This window comes from Musca domestica, unplaced genomic scaffold, assembly GCF_030504385.1.
Source record: "Musca domestica strain aabys unplaced genomic scaffold, Musca_domestica.polishedcontigs.V.1.1 1, whole genome shotgun sequence".
NCBI lineage: Eukaryota > Metazoa > Arthropoda > Insecta > Diptera > Muscidae > Musca > Musca domestica.
The window spans coordinates 16,471,376-16,492,398 of NW_026712114.1; the positions used below are offsets into that span (position 1 = coordinate 16,471,376).

Consider the following 21,023-nt stretch of genomic DNA (forward strand, 5'->3'; position numbering starts at 1 on the left):
CCCAAGAGCTGTTATAAAGATGATAGAGATTGAACCATTCCTTCTGGTACTTGCCCACATAGAGTTCAAGATTTTGAAAAACAAAACGACGCTCGAAGAAAGTGAAATAAGCTTCGAACTCTCTTCAAATTTCACACATTCCATTATTTCTACTAACACAAGATCTGCTGTAAAGATGATATATATCGGTCCACTCCTTCAGGTACCTCCCCCTCAAAGAGTCAATATTTTAAATATCCATGAACCTCATAAAACTTGAAATTAACATCCGATTCGATTTAGACTTGGTACATCTCAATATTTCCATATAAAGTGTAGGAAGTAGGCGATATATTCCTAACCTGGCACTTCGCAATATTTATATCATATTTCTTAAGGTCCGATACGAAATGGGCAATATTGGCCCATTCCTTTGGAGGAACCTATGTCATGGTCAAAAAATATATTAAATTAATAGAACATTGGCTGAGGTACTTTTTAACTTGCCTCTCTTTCTATTGGAAATCCTTTGAATGACTATTTCTGTTAGAGGTCTTAAAGAGGTCTTCTCTTTATTGGAGACCACTAGATAGCCTTCTCTATGTTGGCGGTCTTCTGAAAGACTCTTTTGTCTCTTTATTGCAGACCTGTAGTCTTCTAAATCCAAGATGTACTTTTAATCTCCTATTCACTCTATAGAAGCGATCTAGTTGGTTTTACTATTCGCAGAGTTTGCATCTGCATCTCCCATAGAAAAGTACCCCTCTTTCGCCTTAGGGAAAATTATTCCAACCAATTATTTTATCCGCGCCCATATCACCAAGAATGCATGCAATTTCAACAAACCTGGAACAATAACAACAACACGAAAAAACGGACAACTTTCTCCTGCAGTGGAAAAACACGAAAATGCCAACAACAACGACACCCCAATCAGCAACTAGAACAAAACAATACAATATCTGAATAACAATAACAAAATTGCAAATTGGTTTCGCGTACATTCGACAATTAAATACTTTGACGGGAAAATGTGTTTTTCCATAGAACTCTGTGTGGAAAAGAGGAACATCACGTCACTCGGTGGCGTTGTTGTTCCAAATTGTAATGAAATTCAAACGAGTGGCAAAATGCCACATTGCCACAACGATTCATTGTCGGAACATTGGTGCTGAGATTGATGGCTGTCTAACCTGGCAATTGTTCAAATCACACACACACATACTCGTACGGATAGATATTTAGTCATTCCATCAGTCAGTCGCTCACTCAGCCAGTGAGTGAGTCTGCTCACTTTTCACCAAAACTATTTTCCCTAAGCCTATTTAAATTTATTTAATTTTTTTTTTGTTATTCTGAAATGTGCATTTTTCCTAACCTGAGGACTAATCTGGGTTTTTTGAATAATGTACTAGCATGTTGTTGTTAGTTAGAACCATCACTGCTTGTCTCGGGTTGTTGTTGCTTCTGCTGTCATGTAAGTCATTAACCTAATGTAAGTTCATGTAGCTTTAGAGCTAGCTGGGCTTTAATGCATCCAAGTAACCAACCAGCAAGCCCGGCATCCATCTCCAACTCCACCATCCATCCATCCATCTAGCCAGACATTCATCCATCCATGTATCTTTCCATTTATCTAAAACATCCACGCATGCGTTCGTTGTGAGATGTGTGTGTTGTCTACCCAAAGGTATGTGGCAGCTAAAGTGCATGCCCATCATATGAAATGGTTCGCATAGTTCATTGTGGCACCTCTAGCTGGCTGTGAACTCTGGGCACAGTGGGGTTGAGCATAAACACAAAAATGTGAAAAAAGAGAAAATCTATCTTGGGAATTTGGAGAGCTAGAAGGGTTTAAATTGCTTGTTCATTACAGGTTATGTGTCCCCGTATCTATAGGTTAAGTGACCGTGTATCTGCATCCTGAAAGTTTAGAGCGGAAAGTAGGCAAGTATTTCTGGGATTTTTTTAATTCATGAATTAAGAATATAAAGATTTATATTATTATATATATTATTATATTATATTATATTATATTTATTATATTAGATATTATATTATATATATATTATATTATATTATATTATATTATATTATATTATATATATTATATTATATTATAGTTTATTATATTTATTTTATATATTTATTATATTATTATATTTATATTATAGTATATTAGATTATATTATATTATATTATATTATATTATATTATATTATATTATATTATATTATATTATATTATATTATATTATATTAATATTATATTATATTATATTATATTTATTATATTATAGTAATATTATATTATTATATATTATATTATATTAATATTATATTATTATATTATATGATATTATATTATATTATATTATATTAGATTATATATTATATTATATTATATTAATTATATTATATTATATTATATTATATTATATTATATTATATTATAGTATATTATATTATATTATATTATATTATTATATTATATTATATTATATTATATTATATATATTATATTATATTATATTATATTATGTATATATATTATATTATTTATATTATATTATATTATATTATTATATTATATTTATTATAATTATATTATTATATATATTATATTATATATATTATATTATATTATATTATTTTATTATAATTATATTATATTATATTAGATTATATTATATTATATTATATATTATATTATATTATTTATATTATATATATTATATTATATTATATTATATTATATTATATTATATTATATTATATATATTATATATATTTATATTATATTATATTTATTATATTATATTATATTATATTATTTATATTATATTATATTTATTATATTATATTATATTATATTATATTATATTATTATATTATATTATATTATATTATATTATATTATATTAATTATATTATATTTATTATATTATATTATATTTATTATATTATATTATATATATTATTATTATATTATATTATATTATATTATATTATATTATATTATATTATATTATATTATATTATATATATATATATTATATTATATTATATTATATATTAATTATATTATATTATATTATATTATATTATATTATATTATATTATATTATATATATTATATTATATTATATTATATTATATTATATATATATATATTATATTATATTATATTATATTATTATATTATATTATATTATTATATTATATTATATTATATTATATTATATTATATTATATTATATTATATTATATTATATTATATTATATTATATTATTATATTATATTATATTATATTATATTATATTATATTATATTATATTATATTATATTATATTATATTATATTATTATTATATTATATTATATTATATTATATTATATATATTATATTTATTATATTATATTATATTATATTATATTATTTATATTATATTATATTATATTATATTATATTATATTATATTATATTATATTATATTATATTATATTATATTATATTATATTATTATTATATTATATTATATTATATTATATTATATTATATTATATTATATTATATTATATTATATTATATTATTATATTATATTATATTATATTATATTATATTATATTATATTATATTATATTATATTATTATATTATATTATATTATTATATTATATTATATTATATTATATTATATTATATTATATTATATATATATTATATTATATTATTATTATATTATATATATTATATTATATTATATTATATTATATTATATTATATTATATTATATTATATTTATTATATTATATTATATTATATTATATTTATTATATTATATTATATTATATTATATTATATTTATATTATATATTATATTATATTATATTATATTATATTATATTATATTATATTATATTATATTATATTATATTATATTATATTATATTATATTATATTATATTATATTATTATATATATTATTTATATTATATTATTATATTATATTATATTATATTATATTATATTATATTATATTATATTATATTATATTATATTATATTATATTATATTATATTATTTATATATATTATATTATTTATTTATTATATTATATTATATTATATATATTATATTATATTATATTATATTATATTATATTATATTATATTATATTATATTAGTTGATTATATTATATTATATTATATTATATTATATATATATATTATATTATATTATATATATTATATTATATTATATTATATATATATATTATATTATATTATATATTATATATATTATATTATATATATATTAATTCTATTATATATATTATAGTATATTATCTTATATTATATATATTATATTATATTATATTATATATATATTATATTATATTACTCTTATATATTATATTATATTATATTATATTATATTATATATATTATATTATATTATATTATATTATATTATATTATATTATATTATATTATATTATATTATTATTTATATATATTATATTATATTTATATTATATTATATTCTCCCCTCTCTTTCATACCTTCCCATCGAAGTGAAAACATTTTGAATGACCATAAATCGTCTTACGTCTAAAATTGTTATGCGCTTTTTCCTTAATTTTCTTTAAATTCAGCAAAAATTAGATCGGCATGTACGTAGCTTGAATAAAGATGGATACTCCCTTGGGATTCATAAATTTCCAAAATGTCGAAACTTTTTAATTTGGAAGGAATGGTTCGAATCCTACAATCTTAACAGAGTCTGATTTTTCAAAATTTTGAGCCGTTTTTGGCGGAGATACCAGAATAATTAGACCGATATACCCCAACCTCACAGCAGATCTTGTGTTAGTATAAATATTGGGATGTGTGAAATATAAAGATAACCTGATGGTTATTTCGGATTTTATAAACGTTTTGGTTATTCAAAACTTTGATCCCTTGTGGGAAGGTACCAGAAGCAATGGTCCCAGATCCTGTGTGGATAGAAATATTCAGATATGCCAAATCTAAATGAAATTAGATGTTAATTTCGCGTTTTATGAGCTTGATGGATATTAAAAGCATCGACCTTTAGTGGGGAACGTACCAGAAGGAGTGGACCAATGTATTCCACCTTAATACCAGACCTTGGGTTGATAAAATGTTTGGGATGTGTGAAATTTGAAGATAATCAGACTCTTGCATTACATTTTATAAGAGTTGTAATTATTCAAAATTTTGACCCTTTGTGGGGGAGGTACTTGGTGGAGTGGACCGATATTGTCCATTTTCGCACCTGACCTAGCACTGATGCAAATATTAGGATTTGCAAAGTTGGAGCAAAATCAGGTTATCATTTCTCTTTCTGTGCAAAAAATATATTTTTTGTAAAATTTCGACCTTTTGTGTGGAAGGTACCAGTAGGAGTGGACCGATGCATTCTACCATTGCACCAGGACTTAGGTTTATAAAAATATTGGGATGTGTGAAATTTAAAGACAATCGGACTCTTACATCACATTTTATAAGAGTTGTAATTAATCCAATTTTGACCATTTGTGGGGAAGGTACTTGATGGAGTGGACTGATATTGTCCATTTTCGCACCTAACCTAGAACTGACGTAAACATTAGGATTTGCAAAATTGGATTATCGTTTCTCTTTCTGTGCAGAAAATATATTTTTAGAAAATTTCGACCTTTTGGGGGGCAGTTACCAGAAGGAGTGGACGGATATTGCCCATTTCCGAACTCGATCTAAGTTTGACAAAAATATTACGATTTACCAAGTTTGGACCAAATCGGATAATCCCTTCGTTAGCGTGTTAGTTAGTTATCGTGCACACCAGCCAGCTAGACAGACAGACAGACGGACGGACATCACTAGATCGACTTGAAATTTCCTAAAATTTTGTGCGGTATTTTGGCCTGTTCCCGGCGAAGCGTTTGCTTGAGGTGATCGATACTTTGGTATTTTTTAGTGCCAAGCTTGTTTTTCAAAATACTACAGACACAATTCTCCAACGGATTGGTATCCGGAGATTTTGGTGGCCATTGCGTGCTGGAAATGAAGCCAGGAACCTCATGTTGTCTTCATTCTTGCGATGGTCCTGCGTCCTGTTGGAATGTCCAAGGTCTGCGGCCAAATTTTTGCGTGCCCAAGTCTTTAATACACTCTCCAGAATATTTTCACGATAATATTCGGCATTTATTCTGATGCCACGGTCGATTAATACGAGCGGAAAGCGACCATCGGCTGTTATGGCGGCCCACACCACCATCATCATGGCCGGCGCTTGAGTTCTGCTGGCCAACCGAAGGTGCACATTTTCAGCTGAACTCTTTGACAAGTAAACAAGATCATTTTGTTTGGTTACAAACTGCTGGACAACGAATGTTTTCTCATCGGAGAAAACCAAATTCGGCAGTTTACCACTTTCAACTCTTTAGCTCTTTTGAGTTGGAGCAAAATCAGGTTATCATTTCTCTTTCTGTGCAAAAAATATATTTTTTGTAAAATTTCGACCTTTTGTGTGGAAGGTACCAGTAGGAGTGGACCGATGCATTCTACCATTGCACCAGGACTTAGGTTTATAAAAATATTGGGATGTGTGAAATTTAAAGACAATCGGACTCTTACATCACATTTTATAAGAGTTGTAATTAATCCAATTTTGACCATTTGTGGGGAAGGTACTTGATGGAGTGGACTGATATTGTCCATTTTCGCACCTAACCTAGAACTGACGTAAACATTAGGATTTGCAAAATTGGATTATCGTTTCTCTTTCTGTGCAGAAAATATATTTTTAGAAAATTTCGACCTTTTGGGGGGCAGTTACCAGAAGGAGTGGACGGATATTGCCCATTTCCGAACTCGATCTAAGTTTGACAAAAATATTACGATTTACCAAGTTTGGACCAAATCGGATAATCCCTTCGTTAGCGTGTTAGTTAGTTATCGTGCACACCAGCCAGCTAGACAGACAGACAGACGGACGGACATCACTAGATCGACTTGAAATTTCCTAAAATTTTGTGCGGTATTTTGGCCTGTTCCCGGCGAAGCGTTTGCTTGAGGTGATCGATACTTTGGTATTTTTTAGTGCCAAGCTTGTTTTTCAAAATACTACAGACACAATTCTCCAACGGATTGGTATCCGGAGATTTTGGTGGCCATTGCGTGCTGGAAATGAAGCCAGGAACCTCATGTTGTCTTCATTCTTGCGATGGTCCTGCGTCCTGTTGGAATGTCCAAGGTCTGCGGCCAAATTTTTGCGTGCCCAAGTCTTTAATACACTCTCCAGAATATTTTCACGATAATATTCGGCATTTATTCTGATGCCACGGTCGATTAATACGAGCGGAAAGCGACCATCGGCTGTTATGGCGGCCCACACCACCATCATCATGGCCGGCGCTTGAGTTCTGCTGGCCAACCGAAGGTGCACATTTTCAGCTGAACTCTTTGACAAGTAAACAAGATCATTTTGTTTGGTTACAAACTGCTGGACAACGAATGTTTTCTCATCGGAGAAAACCAAATTCGGCAGTTTACCACTTTCAACTCTTTAGCTCTTTTGAGTCTATTTTCTTTCTGTTGCGGTGTAAGTTCTTGAAATTTTGAAATTTCAATGTCTTTACCCCGAGCTCAGTTTTTAATATTTGCCGAATGGAATATTGCGATATGTTCAGCTCACGAGCCATTATTCCGCCACTGCGAAGCGGGGTTTCAATCAAGTTGCTTTTTTACTTTTCGAACCATTTCTACTGATGTTGCAGTTTTCTTTCGTCCACTTTCTTGACGTAGGGTTAGGCTACCAGTATCACGGTAACGAGCGATGGTACGAGACAAAAGATTTATTCACATTTTAATTCTGAAGTGCTCTAACGATAGCCACTTGTGGTTTTCCAGCCAAATATAAAGAAATCACACTATCATGCTTGAATTCCATCACGAAAAATATTCTCACAAAAAACCATTTTTGCGCTTGTAAACAATATAATGAGCTGTTACTGGAATAATTTTTACAGCTGTGGGACGAGTGGCTTAAAAATGACAGCAGTCTGAAGTTGGTTGCAGTTTTTTCATCTCACCCTGTATAGCCATTTCCTAAGAATATTCAGTGTTTATCTTTTAATCTGGACCCGAATTTGGCATTCTTCCACACTCATTATTCTTTACTTCCTTCACAGTTTTTTTAGCTAACATAGCTCTGGTTGATTGATATGGAAAAATTCCAAAAGAATTTGGAATGAGAAAAAAATGAACTAAACCAGCATATTTGTGGTTACTGATCGGTCTGTCATTAAGTCAACGAAAAAAAGAACAATGGGTGAAATTTATCACAGATATGTTTTTGCTTTGTATGTTGTTTTGTGTTCTTTTTTTGCAAAACCTTAAACAAAGCAATCAAATTTCCCTAATGACCCCAACACTTTCTGTTAATTAGAGCATTACAAGAAATGTAACAGTTGATTTTGTGGTCACTGACAAATGGAGGGGGCTATTGTCAAATGCAAAAGCAAACAAGTAAAAAAGCTGTAAGTTCGGCCGGGCCGAACTTTGAATACCCTCCACCATTTGGTACAAAATTTAACAATTTTCAAAAAAGTAAAATCCGTTAAAAATTCTGTTAAAATCTTGAAAATACCTAATGTAGCCTCTCTCAATATATTAGAGTCTATATGACGACGTGGACCTGCATTGGCAACTTTTGTCACAAACTATTACAATATTCAAATGCGATACTTGAAAAAAATCTATTTATAATTTAGCTAAAATCATCAAAATACCGAATACCATGGTGGTTATAAAACGTGAAAATTTTCTGTCATAGGCTGTAATATCCATTACGAACTTCAAATGCGAAATTTGAAACAATTCCGGTAAATAATGTCGCTAAAATCATCAGAATACCGAATATCGGGAGGCACCGTTATATGGGGGCTATACGAAGACGTGGACCTGCACAGACAATTTTCTGTCATAGGCTGAAGCATCCATTACGAACTTTAAATGCGAAATTTGAAAAAATTCCGGTAAATAATGTCGCTAAAATCATCAAAATACCGAATATCGGGAGGTACCTTTATATGGGGGCTATACGAAGACGTGGACCTGCACAGACAATTTTCTGTAATAGTCTGAAGCATCCATTACTAACTTCAAATGCAATCCAAAAATGAAACAATTCCGGTAAATAATGTCGCTAAAATCATGAAAATACCGAATATCGGGGGGTAACGTTATATGGGGGCTATAGGATGGCGTGGACCTGCATAGCCAATTTTCTGTCATAGGCTGAAGCATCCATTACTAACTTCAAATACAAAATTTGAAACAATTCCGATAAATAATGTCGCTAAAATCATCACAATACCGAATATCGGGAGGTACCGTTATATGGAGGCTATACGAAGATGTGGACCTGCACAGACAATTTTATGTCATAGGCTGTAGTATTCATTACGAACTTCAAATACCAAATTTGAAACAATTCCGGTAAATGATGTCGCTAAAATCATCAAAATACCGAATATCGGGAGATACCGTTATATGGGGGCTATACGAAGATGTGGACCTACATGGCCCATTTTCTGTTTTATGCTGTAGTTTCTATTACGAACTTCAAATACGAAATTTGAAACAATTCGGGTAAATAATGTCGCTAAAATCATCAAAATACCGAATATCAGGGGGTACCTTTATATGGGGGCTATAGGAAGGCGTGCACCTGCACAGACAATTTTCTGTCATAGGCTGAAGCATCCATTACGAATTTCAAATACCAAATTTGAAACGATTCCGGTAAATAATGTCGCTAAAATAATCAAAATGCAGAATATTAGGAGGTACCGTTATATGGGGGCTATACAAAGACCTGTACGTACATGGCCTATTTTCTGTCTTAAGCCGTAGCATCTATTACGAACTTTAAATAATAATTTTGAAACAATTCCAGTAAATAGTGTCGCTAAAATCATTAAAATACCGAATATCGGGAGGTACCGTTATATGGGGGCTATACGAAGACGTGGACCTACATGGCCCATTTTCAATACCAAAAGACCTGCAGACATAGTACATATTTGAATAAAATTTTATCAACCTACTTCATTTCGTTCGGAAGCTAGAGTGATTTCCACAGACGGACAGACGGATAGACGGACGGCCATTGTATAAATCGACATAGAATTTTATGCTGATCAAGAATATATATATATACTTTGTGGTGTCTAAAATGTATATTTTGACACATGACATGACATGACAAACTTAATATACCCTCCATACTATGGTGGAGGGTATAACAACTAGAGAAAAATGAACACCACAGTATGATGCCATAGCATCAATACGGAAATTAATTTACCATCACTTATTTTATGTGACTTTACCAAATTTACGTTAATTTCTTTGATTTTTTCATATTTTGCCATGACCATGGTATAGTGCGGTAAGGCGGGTAGGTTCGAAACTGCAGATTTCCGAAATGTCATTTGTATTTATTTATTTCATTTGGTTTTCCTTTTGCGGCCCACACACGTAGCACTTAACCTGGCCCATAATCATAAACTTAAGAAGGCGTACCAAAGATAGCTGCAACAACAATAACAATCAACTCCCATAATAAAATGTGTGTGACATTGAATTTTTTTTTGTTGTTGTTGTTTTTGGTTTTAATGAACAATTGTACAAATTTGGTTTGCTTTGGCTGTGTGATTTACTCCCACAAATTTAAAGCAAAGCCAAATAGTCGACTTATCATAACGCTGCGAATGAATATTTTATTTTAACAAACGAAAATTGGTGTTGAATTAACAAAACAAAAAAAGACAAAAAAAAAAAAAAAAAAACAACAACAATAATAATAACGACAAAGGTGTTGTTTGGTATGAAGTCAATCCAATTGAATCCAACCAACAAGCGAACTAAGCTGTTGAATGTTCGACAAGAACATTGCATGCCATGGCGAACAAAAGGTGGGTAGGTGGCAGCAATTTGTGCGACCAAGGGAGCGAGGGAGGCTCATCAGTATTCACATGCTTGTTAAATAAATTCGAGTCACATAATTTCGTTTATTTTGGACAGAATTTTGTTCATATTTCATATTTGGCAAATGCATTATTAACAGATAGCTATGATGTTTTACGGGGTTTATTGTTCATTGTCTCGATCATAATTGTCATGGAACTTAACAGGGTTCTTAGAGGGTATAAAGAGTTTAAATAAGCAATAAAATTACACACAACTTAGTCTTATGGTTATGGAGGATGTATATGATATATGAAATACCCAATTTTTATACCCTCCACCTTGGAAAACATCCTTAAATATTCGTCGTAGACCCCATAAAGTATATATATTCATAATCAGCATAAAATTCTAAGTTGATTTAACGATGTCCATCTGTCTCTCTGTCCGTCTGTCTGTCCGTCCGTCTGTCTGTCTGGCCGTCAGTCTGTTGAAATCACGATACATCCCACATTATTTGATGTAGAGCGCCAAAATTTAGCAGAGCAATTTTTATTGTGTCTAGGATGGTTGGTATTGAAAATGAGATATATCGGTCCACGTTCTGGTATAGTCCCCATATAATGGTACCTCCCGATATTGGATATTTTGATGATTTATGCCACATTTTTTCACGGATTTGTCTGAAAATTGGTAATTGTAGGTCATAACGAGTCCCTGTGCGTGTGGCAAAACATTGCCTGTATAGGTCCACGTTTTGGTATAGCCCCCATATAAAGGTACCTCCCGATACTCGGTATTTTGATTATTTTATCCACATTTTTTCACGGATTTGTCTAAAAAATGGTATTTGTTGATCATAGTGGGTTCCAGCCCCGGTGGCAAAACATTGCATGTATGGGTCCACGATTTGGTATAGCCCCCATATAACGGTACCTCCCAATATTCGGTATTTTGATGGTTTTTACCACATTTTTTCACTGATTTGTCTTGAAAATGGTATTTGTGGGCCAGAATGGGTCCTAGTTCGTGTGGCGAAACATTGTATGTATAGGTCCACGTTTTGGTATCCCCATATAACGGTACCTCCCAATATTCGGTATTTAGATGATTTTTGACACATTTCTTCACGGATATGTCTAAAAATTGGTAGTTGTAGATCATAATGGGTCCCAGTTCGTGTGGCGAGTTATTGTAATTATAGGTCCACGTTTTGGTATAGCCTCCATATAACGGTACCTCCCGATATTCGGTAATTTGATGATTTTTGCCACATTTTTTCACGGATTTGTCTGAAAATTGGTATTTGTAGGTCATAATGGGTTCTAGCTTCTTTGGCGAAACATTGCATGTGCAGGTCCACGATTTGGTATAGCCCCCATATAACGGTACCTCCCGATATTCGGCATTTTAATGGTTTTTGCCACATTTCTTCTAATGTTTCTTTTACACTAAGTTGGAGGGTATTAAAACTTTGGCCCGGCCGAACTTAATGTTTTTTTACTTGTTATACCCTCCATCATTCTATGGAGGGTATATTAACTTTGTTATTCCGCTTGTAACTCCTCCAAATGTTTATAATAGACCCTACAAAGTATATATTTTCTGGATCAGCGTAAAATTCTAAGACGATCTAGCGATGTCCGTCTATCTGTCCGTCTGTCTCTCTGTTGAAATCACGCTATCTTTCCAACGAATTCAGATAGAAGGCTAAAATTTTGCATGCTTGCATAGTTTACCAGCAGGCCGGATAAATTCGTAAAAGTTGGTCCACGTTTTCGTTTAGCCCCCATATAACGGTAGGTCCAGTTATTTGGTATTTTCATGATTTCAGAAACAATAAAAGAAAGAAAATCGAACATTTATTTCCAATTTTATGCAAAATCAATAATTTCATATTCATCTGAGGTTTCTGGTTGAGAGAAATCAAAGAAGTTGTAAAGAGTCGCTGATTTGTTTCGCAAGTTATAGCAGATAAAATTATTGAAAATTGTGACCCTTTGTGGGTGTGGAAGGGGTTCGCAGATATATAACATCGTCACAACATATCTTGTGTTAGCCGAATTGTTTGTATGTGTGAAATTTGAAGAGAGTTGGACGCTTATTTCGCTTTCTTTGAGCGTTTTATTTTTCAAAATCTTTAACCCTAAGTGGGGAGGTACCAGAAGAAATTGTCCGATCTCTACCATCTTTACAGCAGATCTTGAGTTGATAGAAATATTGAGATGTGCGTTTTATGAAATTCATGGATATTCAAAATTCTGACCTTTGTGGGGCAGGCATTAGAAGGAGTGGACTGGGATTATCGGTCAAATCAAAAAATATGATGTGTGTAATATGAAGAGAACGGGATTCTTATTTCATATTTTTTTGACCGTTTTTGTCATTAAAAATGTTGACCCTTTGTGGGGGGGTGGGGGTACCAGCAGAAATGGTCCGATCTCTACCATCTTTATAACAAATCTTGTGTTGATAAAAAAATATTCAGATATAACAAGTCTGAATGGAATCGGATGTTAATTTTGCGTTTTATGAGCTTCACGGATATTGAAAAGTTTGACCCTTCATGGGGAAGGTACCAGAAAAAGTGGAACGATATATCTCATCTTCATAGCAGATCTTGTGTTAGTGGAAATAATGGGATGTGTGAAATATGAAGACAACAGGATTCTTATTTCGGATTTTATAATCGTTTTGATAATTCAAAACTTTGACCCTTTTATGAAAGTTAAAATAATTTAAATTTTTGACCCTTTGTATAGGAGGTATCAGAAGGAGAGGACCGATTTATCCCATCTTCACAAAAGATCTGGTTTTAGTAAAAATAATGGGATATATGAAATATGAAGAGAATCGGATGTTTATTTCGTGTTTTATGAGTTTAATGGCTATTCAAAACGTTGACCCTTCATGGGGAAGGTAGCAGAAGGAGTGGACCGATATACTCTATCTTTACACCAGACCTTGGGTTAATAAAATTATTGCGATGTGTAAAATTGGAACACAATCAGATTCTTACATTACATTACACTTTATAAAAGTTGAATTTATCAAAATTTTGATCCTTTGTGGGGAAGGTATTTGATAGAGTGGATCTATATTGTACATTTTCGCACCTGACCTAGCACTGACGTAAATATTAGGATTTGCAAAGTTGGAGCAAAATCGGATTATCATTTCTCTTTCTGTGCAGAAAATATATATTTAGAAAATTTCGACCTTTTATGGGGGAGGTACCAGAAGGAGTGGGCTGATATATTCCCACTTAACACCAGACCTTGGGTTAATGAAATTATTAGGATATGTGAAATTAAAAGACAATAGGACTCTTTAGTTTTAGTTTTAATTATTCAAAATTTTGACCCTTTGTGGGGGAGGTACTTGACGGAGTGGACCGATATTGCCCATCTCTGAACTAGATCCAGGTTTGATAAAAATATTACGATGTACCAAGATTGGACCAAATCGGATACTCTCTTCAAGAGTTTTCGTGCGCACCAGCCAGACAGACAGATTTTGTTCAAAGAGACCTAGGGTCTAAAACCATTATTTCTACTAGGGACGTTTTGACCGTATCAAATGATACAGGACGAGATGAAAAAACTGCAACCAACTTCAGACTGTGTAGCCCGACGTCAAAGAAGTGGACGGAAGAAAACAGCAACATTAGCAGAAATGGTTCGAAATGTAAAGAAGCGACTTGATCGAAACTCGCGTCGCAGTGGCCAAAAATGGTTCGTGAGCTGAACATATTGCAATATTCCATTCGGAAAATATTGAAAAATTAGCTGGGGCTTAAGCCGTTGAAATTCCAAAAAGTGTAAGAACTTACACCGCAACAGAAAGGAAATAGACTCAAAAGAGCTAAAGAATTGCTTCGCTTGGCCGAATGTGGTGAACTGCCGAATTTGGTTTTCTCCGATGAGAAAACATTCGTTGTCCAGCAATTGTCCAGCAGTTTCGCGTTCGTTGTCCAGCAGATCGCGTTTACTTGCCAAGGAGGTCACCTTCGGTTGGCCACCAGAACTCAAACGCCGGCCATGGTGATGGTGTGGGCCGCCATAACAGCCGATGGTCGCTCTCCGCTCGTATTAATCGACCGTGGCATCAGAAAATGCCGAATATTATCGCGAAAATATTGTGGAGGGTGTATTAAAGCCTTGGGCACGCAAACATTTTGGTCGCAGACCTTGGGCATTCCAACAGGATTCAGCACGCGCCACCCAAGAATGGTTACAAAATGAGGTTCCTCGCTTCATTTCCAGCGCACAATGGCCACCAAAATCTCCGGATACTAATAATAAAATTGTGTCTGGAGTATTTTGGGAAGCAAGGTTGAAACTAAAAAATACAAAAGTGTCGATTACCTCAAGCAAGCGCTTCGCCGGGAATGGACCAAAATACCGCAGAGCAACATTCGGGCAGCGTGTGACGGTTTCATTGGCCGTTTAAAGGCCGTAATTCGTGCCAAAGGTGACCAATTCGAACAAATCTAACCTTATTCTAAAATTTAATGCTATTTCCGACAATTTTTGCTTTCATTCAACTAATTTAAAAAAAAATAAAAATTATGGCATTAGACTTTGTTGCAGTTTTTTATCTCACCCTGTATACCCTCTATAGCAGTATGAATGAGGGTATAACAATGGTATACTCGACTCCTTTGAGTAGGCGTACTCTCGCTAGAACGTGAAACTCAGAGGTCTTCTTTCGGAATATTTTATAAAAATAACATGTGCTACGATTTTCCGGCAAAGAATACAGTGAGGTATTTTTCCGTCAAAAACGAGACAAATCTCGCGAATTCCGATTTTTTACAGATTAACTGATGAAGGTTTTATAAAAACTCCTCTACGACATCGTTAACATCGTTAATTGAAATCTTTAAATTAATGTCTTCATCTCCTTCCTCACTTAACAATAAAACGAAAATAGTTTCGAATCATTCTAATAATTCCGAAAATCCATTTCTCTCCATGTTCATCACATGACCCGATATGTAGGACACATTTTTGGTAGTTATTATTTTTAATAATATCATTTTTGTTTCTAATGGACAAAGATTCTCTGGCTGATGATAGCCATTTATAGATTTCTTTTTTTTTTCTCGTCGACCAACAACAACATTAATTTCTAATTTCCTCTCGGCCGGGTTCTCTGCGAGTTTTCTAGAACAACACCGGCAATTGTTTGGCCACGAAAGAAGTTGCTGATGTTAGATATCATCGCACAGATTTGCCATGGCCGTGACTTTATTTCATTGGCTCGGCTTGGATTGGCTGGCTGACAGACTGACTGACTTGACATGACTAGCCGGCCGTTGTGTCGGTTTTGAGAAAGTGACATTAATGCTGTGATTATCGTAAAAATGAGTACACGGCAACAATGGCAGTAGCGGTGGCTGGCAACAGCAGAGCATTCGGAAACAACAGCTCAACAATGACACCAGCTTGTAATAATAAACTAAAAGCTCTTATTCAAGCTGCTCATAGTTGCCGGCATTTAGCCATTGTAAAAAAAGGAAAATAAACAGTTTGTTGTTCACTTGGCTTTCAGAACTCTTCATCTGGCAAACAAACAATGGAGGCTGGCTGGCTGGCTGGCTGGCTGTCTGGCTGACGAGCTGACTGACTGACTGCCTGGCCGACTTGGCCGCCTCAATGTTTGTCGTTGGTTGTGAAGAAAATGAGAATAAAAACCAACAGCATTTGTAGATGATGTGCCTCTAATGTCTCTCCAGAAGCATTGGAAGGCCAGTTAAACTTCATTGCCCCCTCCCATATTTTTCGTGGCCGATTGTTGTTGTTGCTCTTAATTACTTTTTGGTTTAAAAGTACAAAATTTAGTTAAAATACATTTTTGTTGTTTTTAACAGACAAAGGGAAAACTAGAAAAAGAAATTGGTCAGTGGCACGAACAATGGAACGGGAGGGGGGGTTCAATCATTAAGGCTATTGATCGTAATTGTGAGGGGGAAAGTGATGATGATGTGACAATAAATGCCTTCCTTTGTTCGGTTGGTTGGTTGGTTGTTCCCAGAACCTAGTTTGAGATTTAGAATAGAAATATGAAAATATGCTGGCGCAGTGAAAGAAAGCGGGTTGTTATGCTTAATATCAGCCAAAACGAGAGGCAATCGATTTATATTTAGCAGTTTAGAAATTATAAGTCGGTTTGTTGAGAGACCTTATATAAATATTGTAGGAACATTAGAAAGAAATTTTCTTGTTGTTGTAAAGTTGTAAATTTTCTGCAAATATTTGTCAAGATGTGTTAGGCATATTTTTCTGGACTTTCCTTCGTGGACTTTTTGACAATTTTTTATGGATTTTCTGACTAATTTGGAGGACTTATATATTCAGAAAGTCGATGTAAAAACTTTTAAAGAGTCCGATTCTAACCCCGGAAATATTTTGAAAAATTTACAATCTTGGCGAGGACAAATCTCATGATATATTAAGGCCCTTGTAAAAATCTTTGTAAATCTGACTAGGCTTGACAGACAAATTGTATTTGTTGAGGAGAGAAATTGTATTTTTTCATTTTTAAAAAAACCTGGACCTCATCAAATAATATCGATATCATGCCATATACAGGGTGAGATGAAAAAACTGCAACCAATTTCAGACTGCTGTCATTTCTAAGCCACTAGTCCGACAGCTGTTAAAATTATTCCAATGACAGCTCATTATATTGTTTACAAGCGTACAAAAGCATTTTGGCGAGAATTTTATTCGTGATGGAATTAAAGCGTTATAGTGTGATTTCTTTATATTTGGCTGGAAAACCACTAGTGGCTATCCTTAGAGCACTCCAGCATTTAAATGTGAATAAATCTTTTGTGCCTCGTACCATCGCTCGTTACCGTGATACTGGTAGCGTAGCCCGACGTCAAGGAAGTGGGCTGTAGAAAACAGCAACATCAGCAGAAATGGTTCGAAAAGTAATGAAGCAATTTGATCGAAACCCACGTCGCAGTGGCCGAAAAATGGCTCGTGAGCGGAACATATCGCAATATTCAATTCGGCAAATATTGAAAAATGAGCAAGAACTTACACCGCAATAGAAACAAGATAGACTCAAAAGGGCTAAAGAGTTTCTTCGCTTGGCGGAAAGTGATGAACTGCCGGATTTGGTTTTCTCCGAAGAGAAAGCATTCGTTGTCCAGCAGTTTGTGAACAAACAAAATGATTGTGTTTACTTGCCAAAGAGGTAAGCTGAAAATGTGCACCTTCGGTTGGCCACCAGAACTCAAGCCCCGGCTATGGTGATGGTGTGGGCCGCCATATCAGCCGATGGTCGCTCTTCGCTCGTATTAATCGACCGTAGCATCAGAATAAATGCCGAATATTATCTCGAAAATATTCTGGAGGTTGTATTAAAGCCTTGGGCACGCAACAATTTCGGTCGCAGACCTTGGACATTCCAACAGGACTCAGCACTCGCCACCCAAAAATAATTACAAAATGGGGTTCCTCGCTTCATTTCCAGTGCACAATGGCCACCAAAATCTCCGAATACCAATCAGTTGGACTATTGTGTCTGGAGTATTTTGGAAAGCAAGGTTGGCACTAAAAATACCAAAAAAGACCAAAATACCAAATACCTCAAGCCAACGCTTCGCAGGTAATGGGCCAAAATACCGCAGAGTAACATTTGGGCAACGTGTGACGGTTTCATTGTCCATTTGAAGGCCATAATTCGAACAAATCTAAACTTATTTTGAAATTTTATGCTATTTCCGAAATTCTGTGCTTCCATCAAAAAAAAAAAATAAATAAATAAAATAAAAAAAAAATAAATGACAGAGGTTGACTTTGTTGCATTTTTTCTTATCTTATTCTGTATTTAATTTTTTTTACTAGACTTTGTGGGGAAGGTACTTTTGGGGTGGACCGATATTTTTCATTTTTGCATCTGACTTAGCACTGATGGAAATATTAGGATTTGCAAAGTTGAAGCAAATTCGGATTATTCTTTCTCTTTCTGTGCAATAATTTTTTTTTTTAAATTTCGAACTTTTGTGGGGGTGTGCCAGAAGGAGTGGACCGATATTGCCCACCTCTGAACTCGATTTAATATTTATTTTGTTTATAATATTTTGATGTACCATGTTTAGACGAAATCAGATACTCCCTTCAAGTGTTATCGTGTGCACCAGCCAGCCAGATATATAGACAGATGGAGTGACGGCCGCCGCTAGATCCACTCCAAATGATCTGAAAGGGCTTTCGTCTCAAGAACCCTAGGGTCTTAAGCCGTTATTACGGTGAGGCACATTGTGGCCTTACCAAATGATATATACCCTCGTTAGCCATATGGGTAAGGGTATACAAATTTTCAAATTCAATTTTGCGTCAAAAACACAATCTTTAGTACTTCTTAGTACCGTTTTTAGTACGACAACCATATTTGATGTTTCATATTTATAGTGTACTTCATGCGGAATTTGAAGATTCTTGATTTAAAAGCCTCAAAAAAATCGGGTTTAGTACATTTTGGTATATTTTTAGTATGAATTTCCAAAAAAAACACCCCTTATATTTGAGACTTCATCTATAGTGACATAAATGACACATTTTAAGATACTAACCGAAAAAGTACAGCATTTTTGCACCATAAGTGCAGATTGTTGTAATTTTAGCATGACTCTCTAAAAATCCTGGCCTATGACGCAAAATTTCAAGATGCCTTATTTCTGGCCATGGATGAGACAAACAGTTACTGATTTTTTACAATTTTATATATTAGTTTTCGACATATCTTTTATATAGCAAAAACCCCAGATTTAATGCACTTTAGAGTCCATACCTTCGCTAAACCGATTTGGACGTTTTCCTCGCTATGGATGGTATAAAAATTATGTCTTGAAATTTACTCTTCATATATTTTATAGGTCACACCTCTATAAAAATTCGGCCAACATGGTGTCCCCCCCACCTAATACACCACCACAACAAAACAAAATAAAACGATTATTGATGTTAATACCTTAGCTTTGTAGGTTTCTTTGCTTCTACTTTGTTTTCTTCCCAATTTCTAAGACAATTTAGGCCGTGTGTGTGTGATAATTGAGGAAACAATTGGACTTCCCTGGCGTTGCAACGGACCGACCATTCATTCCATCGAATATTACTTTCCATCATTGCATTTGATTGTTTTTTTGTTTGATGTTGTTGTTGTTGTTGCAACAATTAGAGGGGGAGAAAGCATGTGAAAATATAATTTCTGATAATGGAGTGGAGTTGAGTTGGGAAAAAACCCAAAACAACGTAGGAAAACAGTAGCAACAACAATAATAAGGGCAATGAGAAAATTAAAAACAGAAAAATAAAGAAATGAAAATATAAACAAAACACATAACAACAACAATAATAATAACAACAACAATAATGATCGTAACAATCATAACTTACCGTATTCACCAGCATTGTGCTGGCCACAAGCAGCTGCAACAATAGCCATCGCTGCGCTGTGTTGCTGTTGTTGTTGTTGTCGACTCTGTTCTGCATTGTGCTGCAGGTTTGTTGCTTAAGTCTTTTGTTTTTCTGCCTTAATGGGGTGGTTTATTTTCGGGTTTTTGGGTTTATTTTCTTTTGTTTCTGTTTCTGTTTTTTTTTTTTTGCTTTTTTCAAAATGCACTGAACTTAAAGTTAAGAAGTTTTCTTGATTTATCTGATCGTGTCCAGTGAATGGTTTGTTTGACGTTTAATTACTGTGTTATGATGTTCGGGGAAAAATTCACTTTTTTTGTTCGACGGACTTCTAAAGACTCCTGCTTCGTTTAGAATTGTGTTTTTTTATTATTATTTTTTTTTTAACAACCTATAATAACAAAAACAAAACATGCATTAACAAAACACAAAATAGCTGTAGGCTGGAACGCTTTTACACACACATACATAAATATGAATGTTTGTGTGGGGGTCTTTTGTAATAACTCATAAAAAAATTACAAATTCAATTCACGATTTATTTATCATTTATTTTTTTAATTATTTTTCATTGTTAATAACCGAGTGATTAGTAATTTTTTTTAAAAAAATATATTTGTTGTCGGA

At 33.1% G+C, this 21,023-nt stretch overlaps 1 protein-coding gene across 3 annotated transcripts in view; it reads right to left on the reverse strand.

Moving 5' to 3' along the window:
- The window catches only part of LOC101901586 (uncharacterized), a 375,472-nt gene extending 354,685 nt beyond the window's left edge, over positions 1-20,787 (reverse strand). For all 3 annotated transcript variants that reach the window (XM_059119703.1, XM_059119701.1, XM_059119705.1), the window contains exon 1: positions 20,379-20,787. In XM_059119703.1, coding sequence (XP_058975686.1) covers positions 20,379-20,474 — 96 coding nt within the window. In that variant the 5' untranslated portion in view covers positions 20,475-20,787. The remainder of the gene's footprint in view (positions 1-20,378) is intronic.
- Positions 20,788-21,023: the final 236 nt, after the last annotated feature.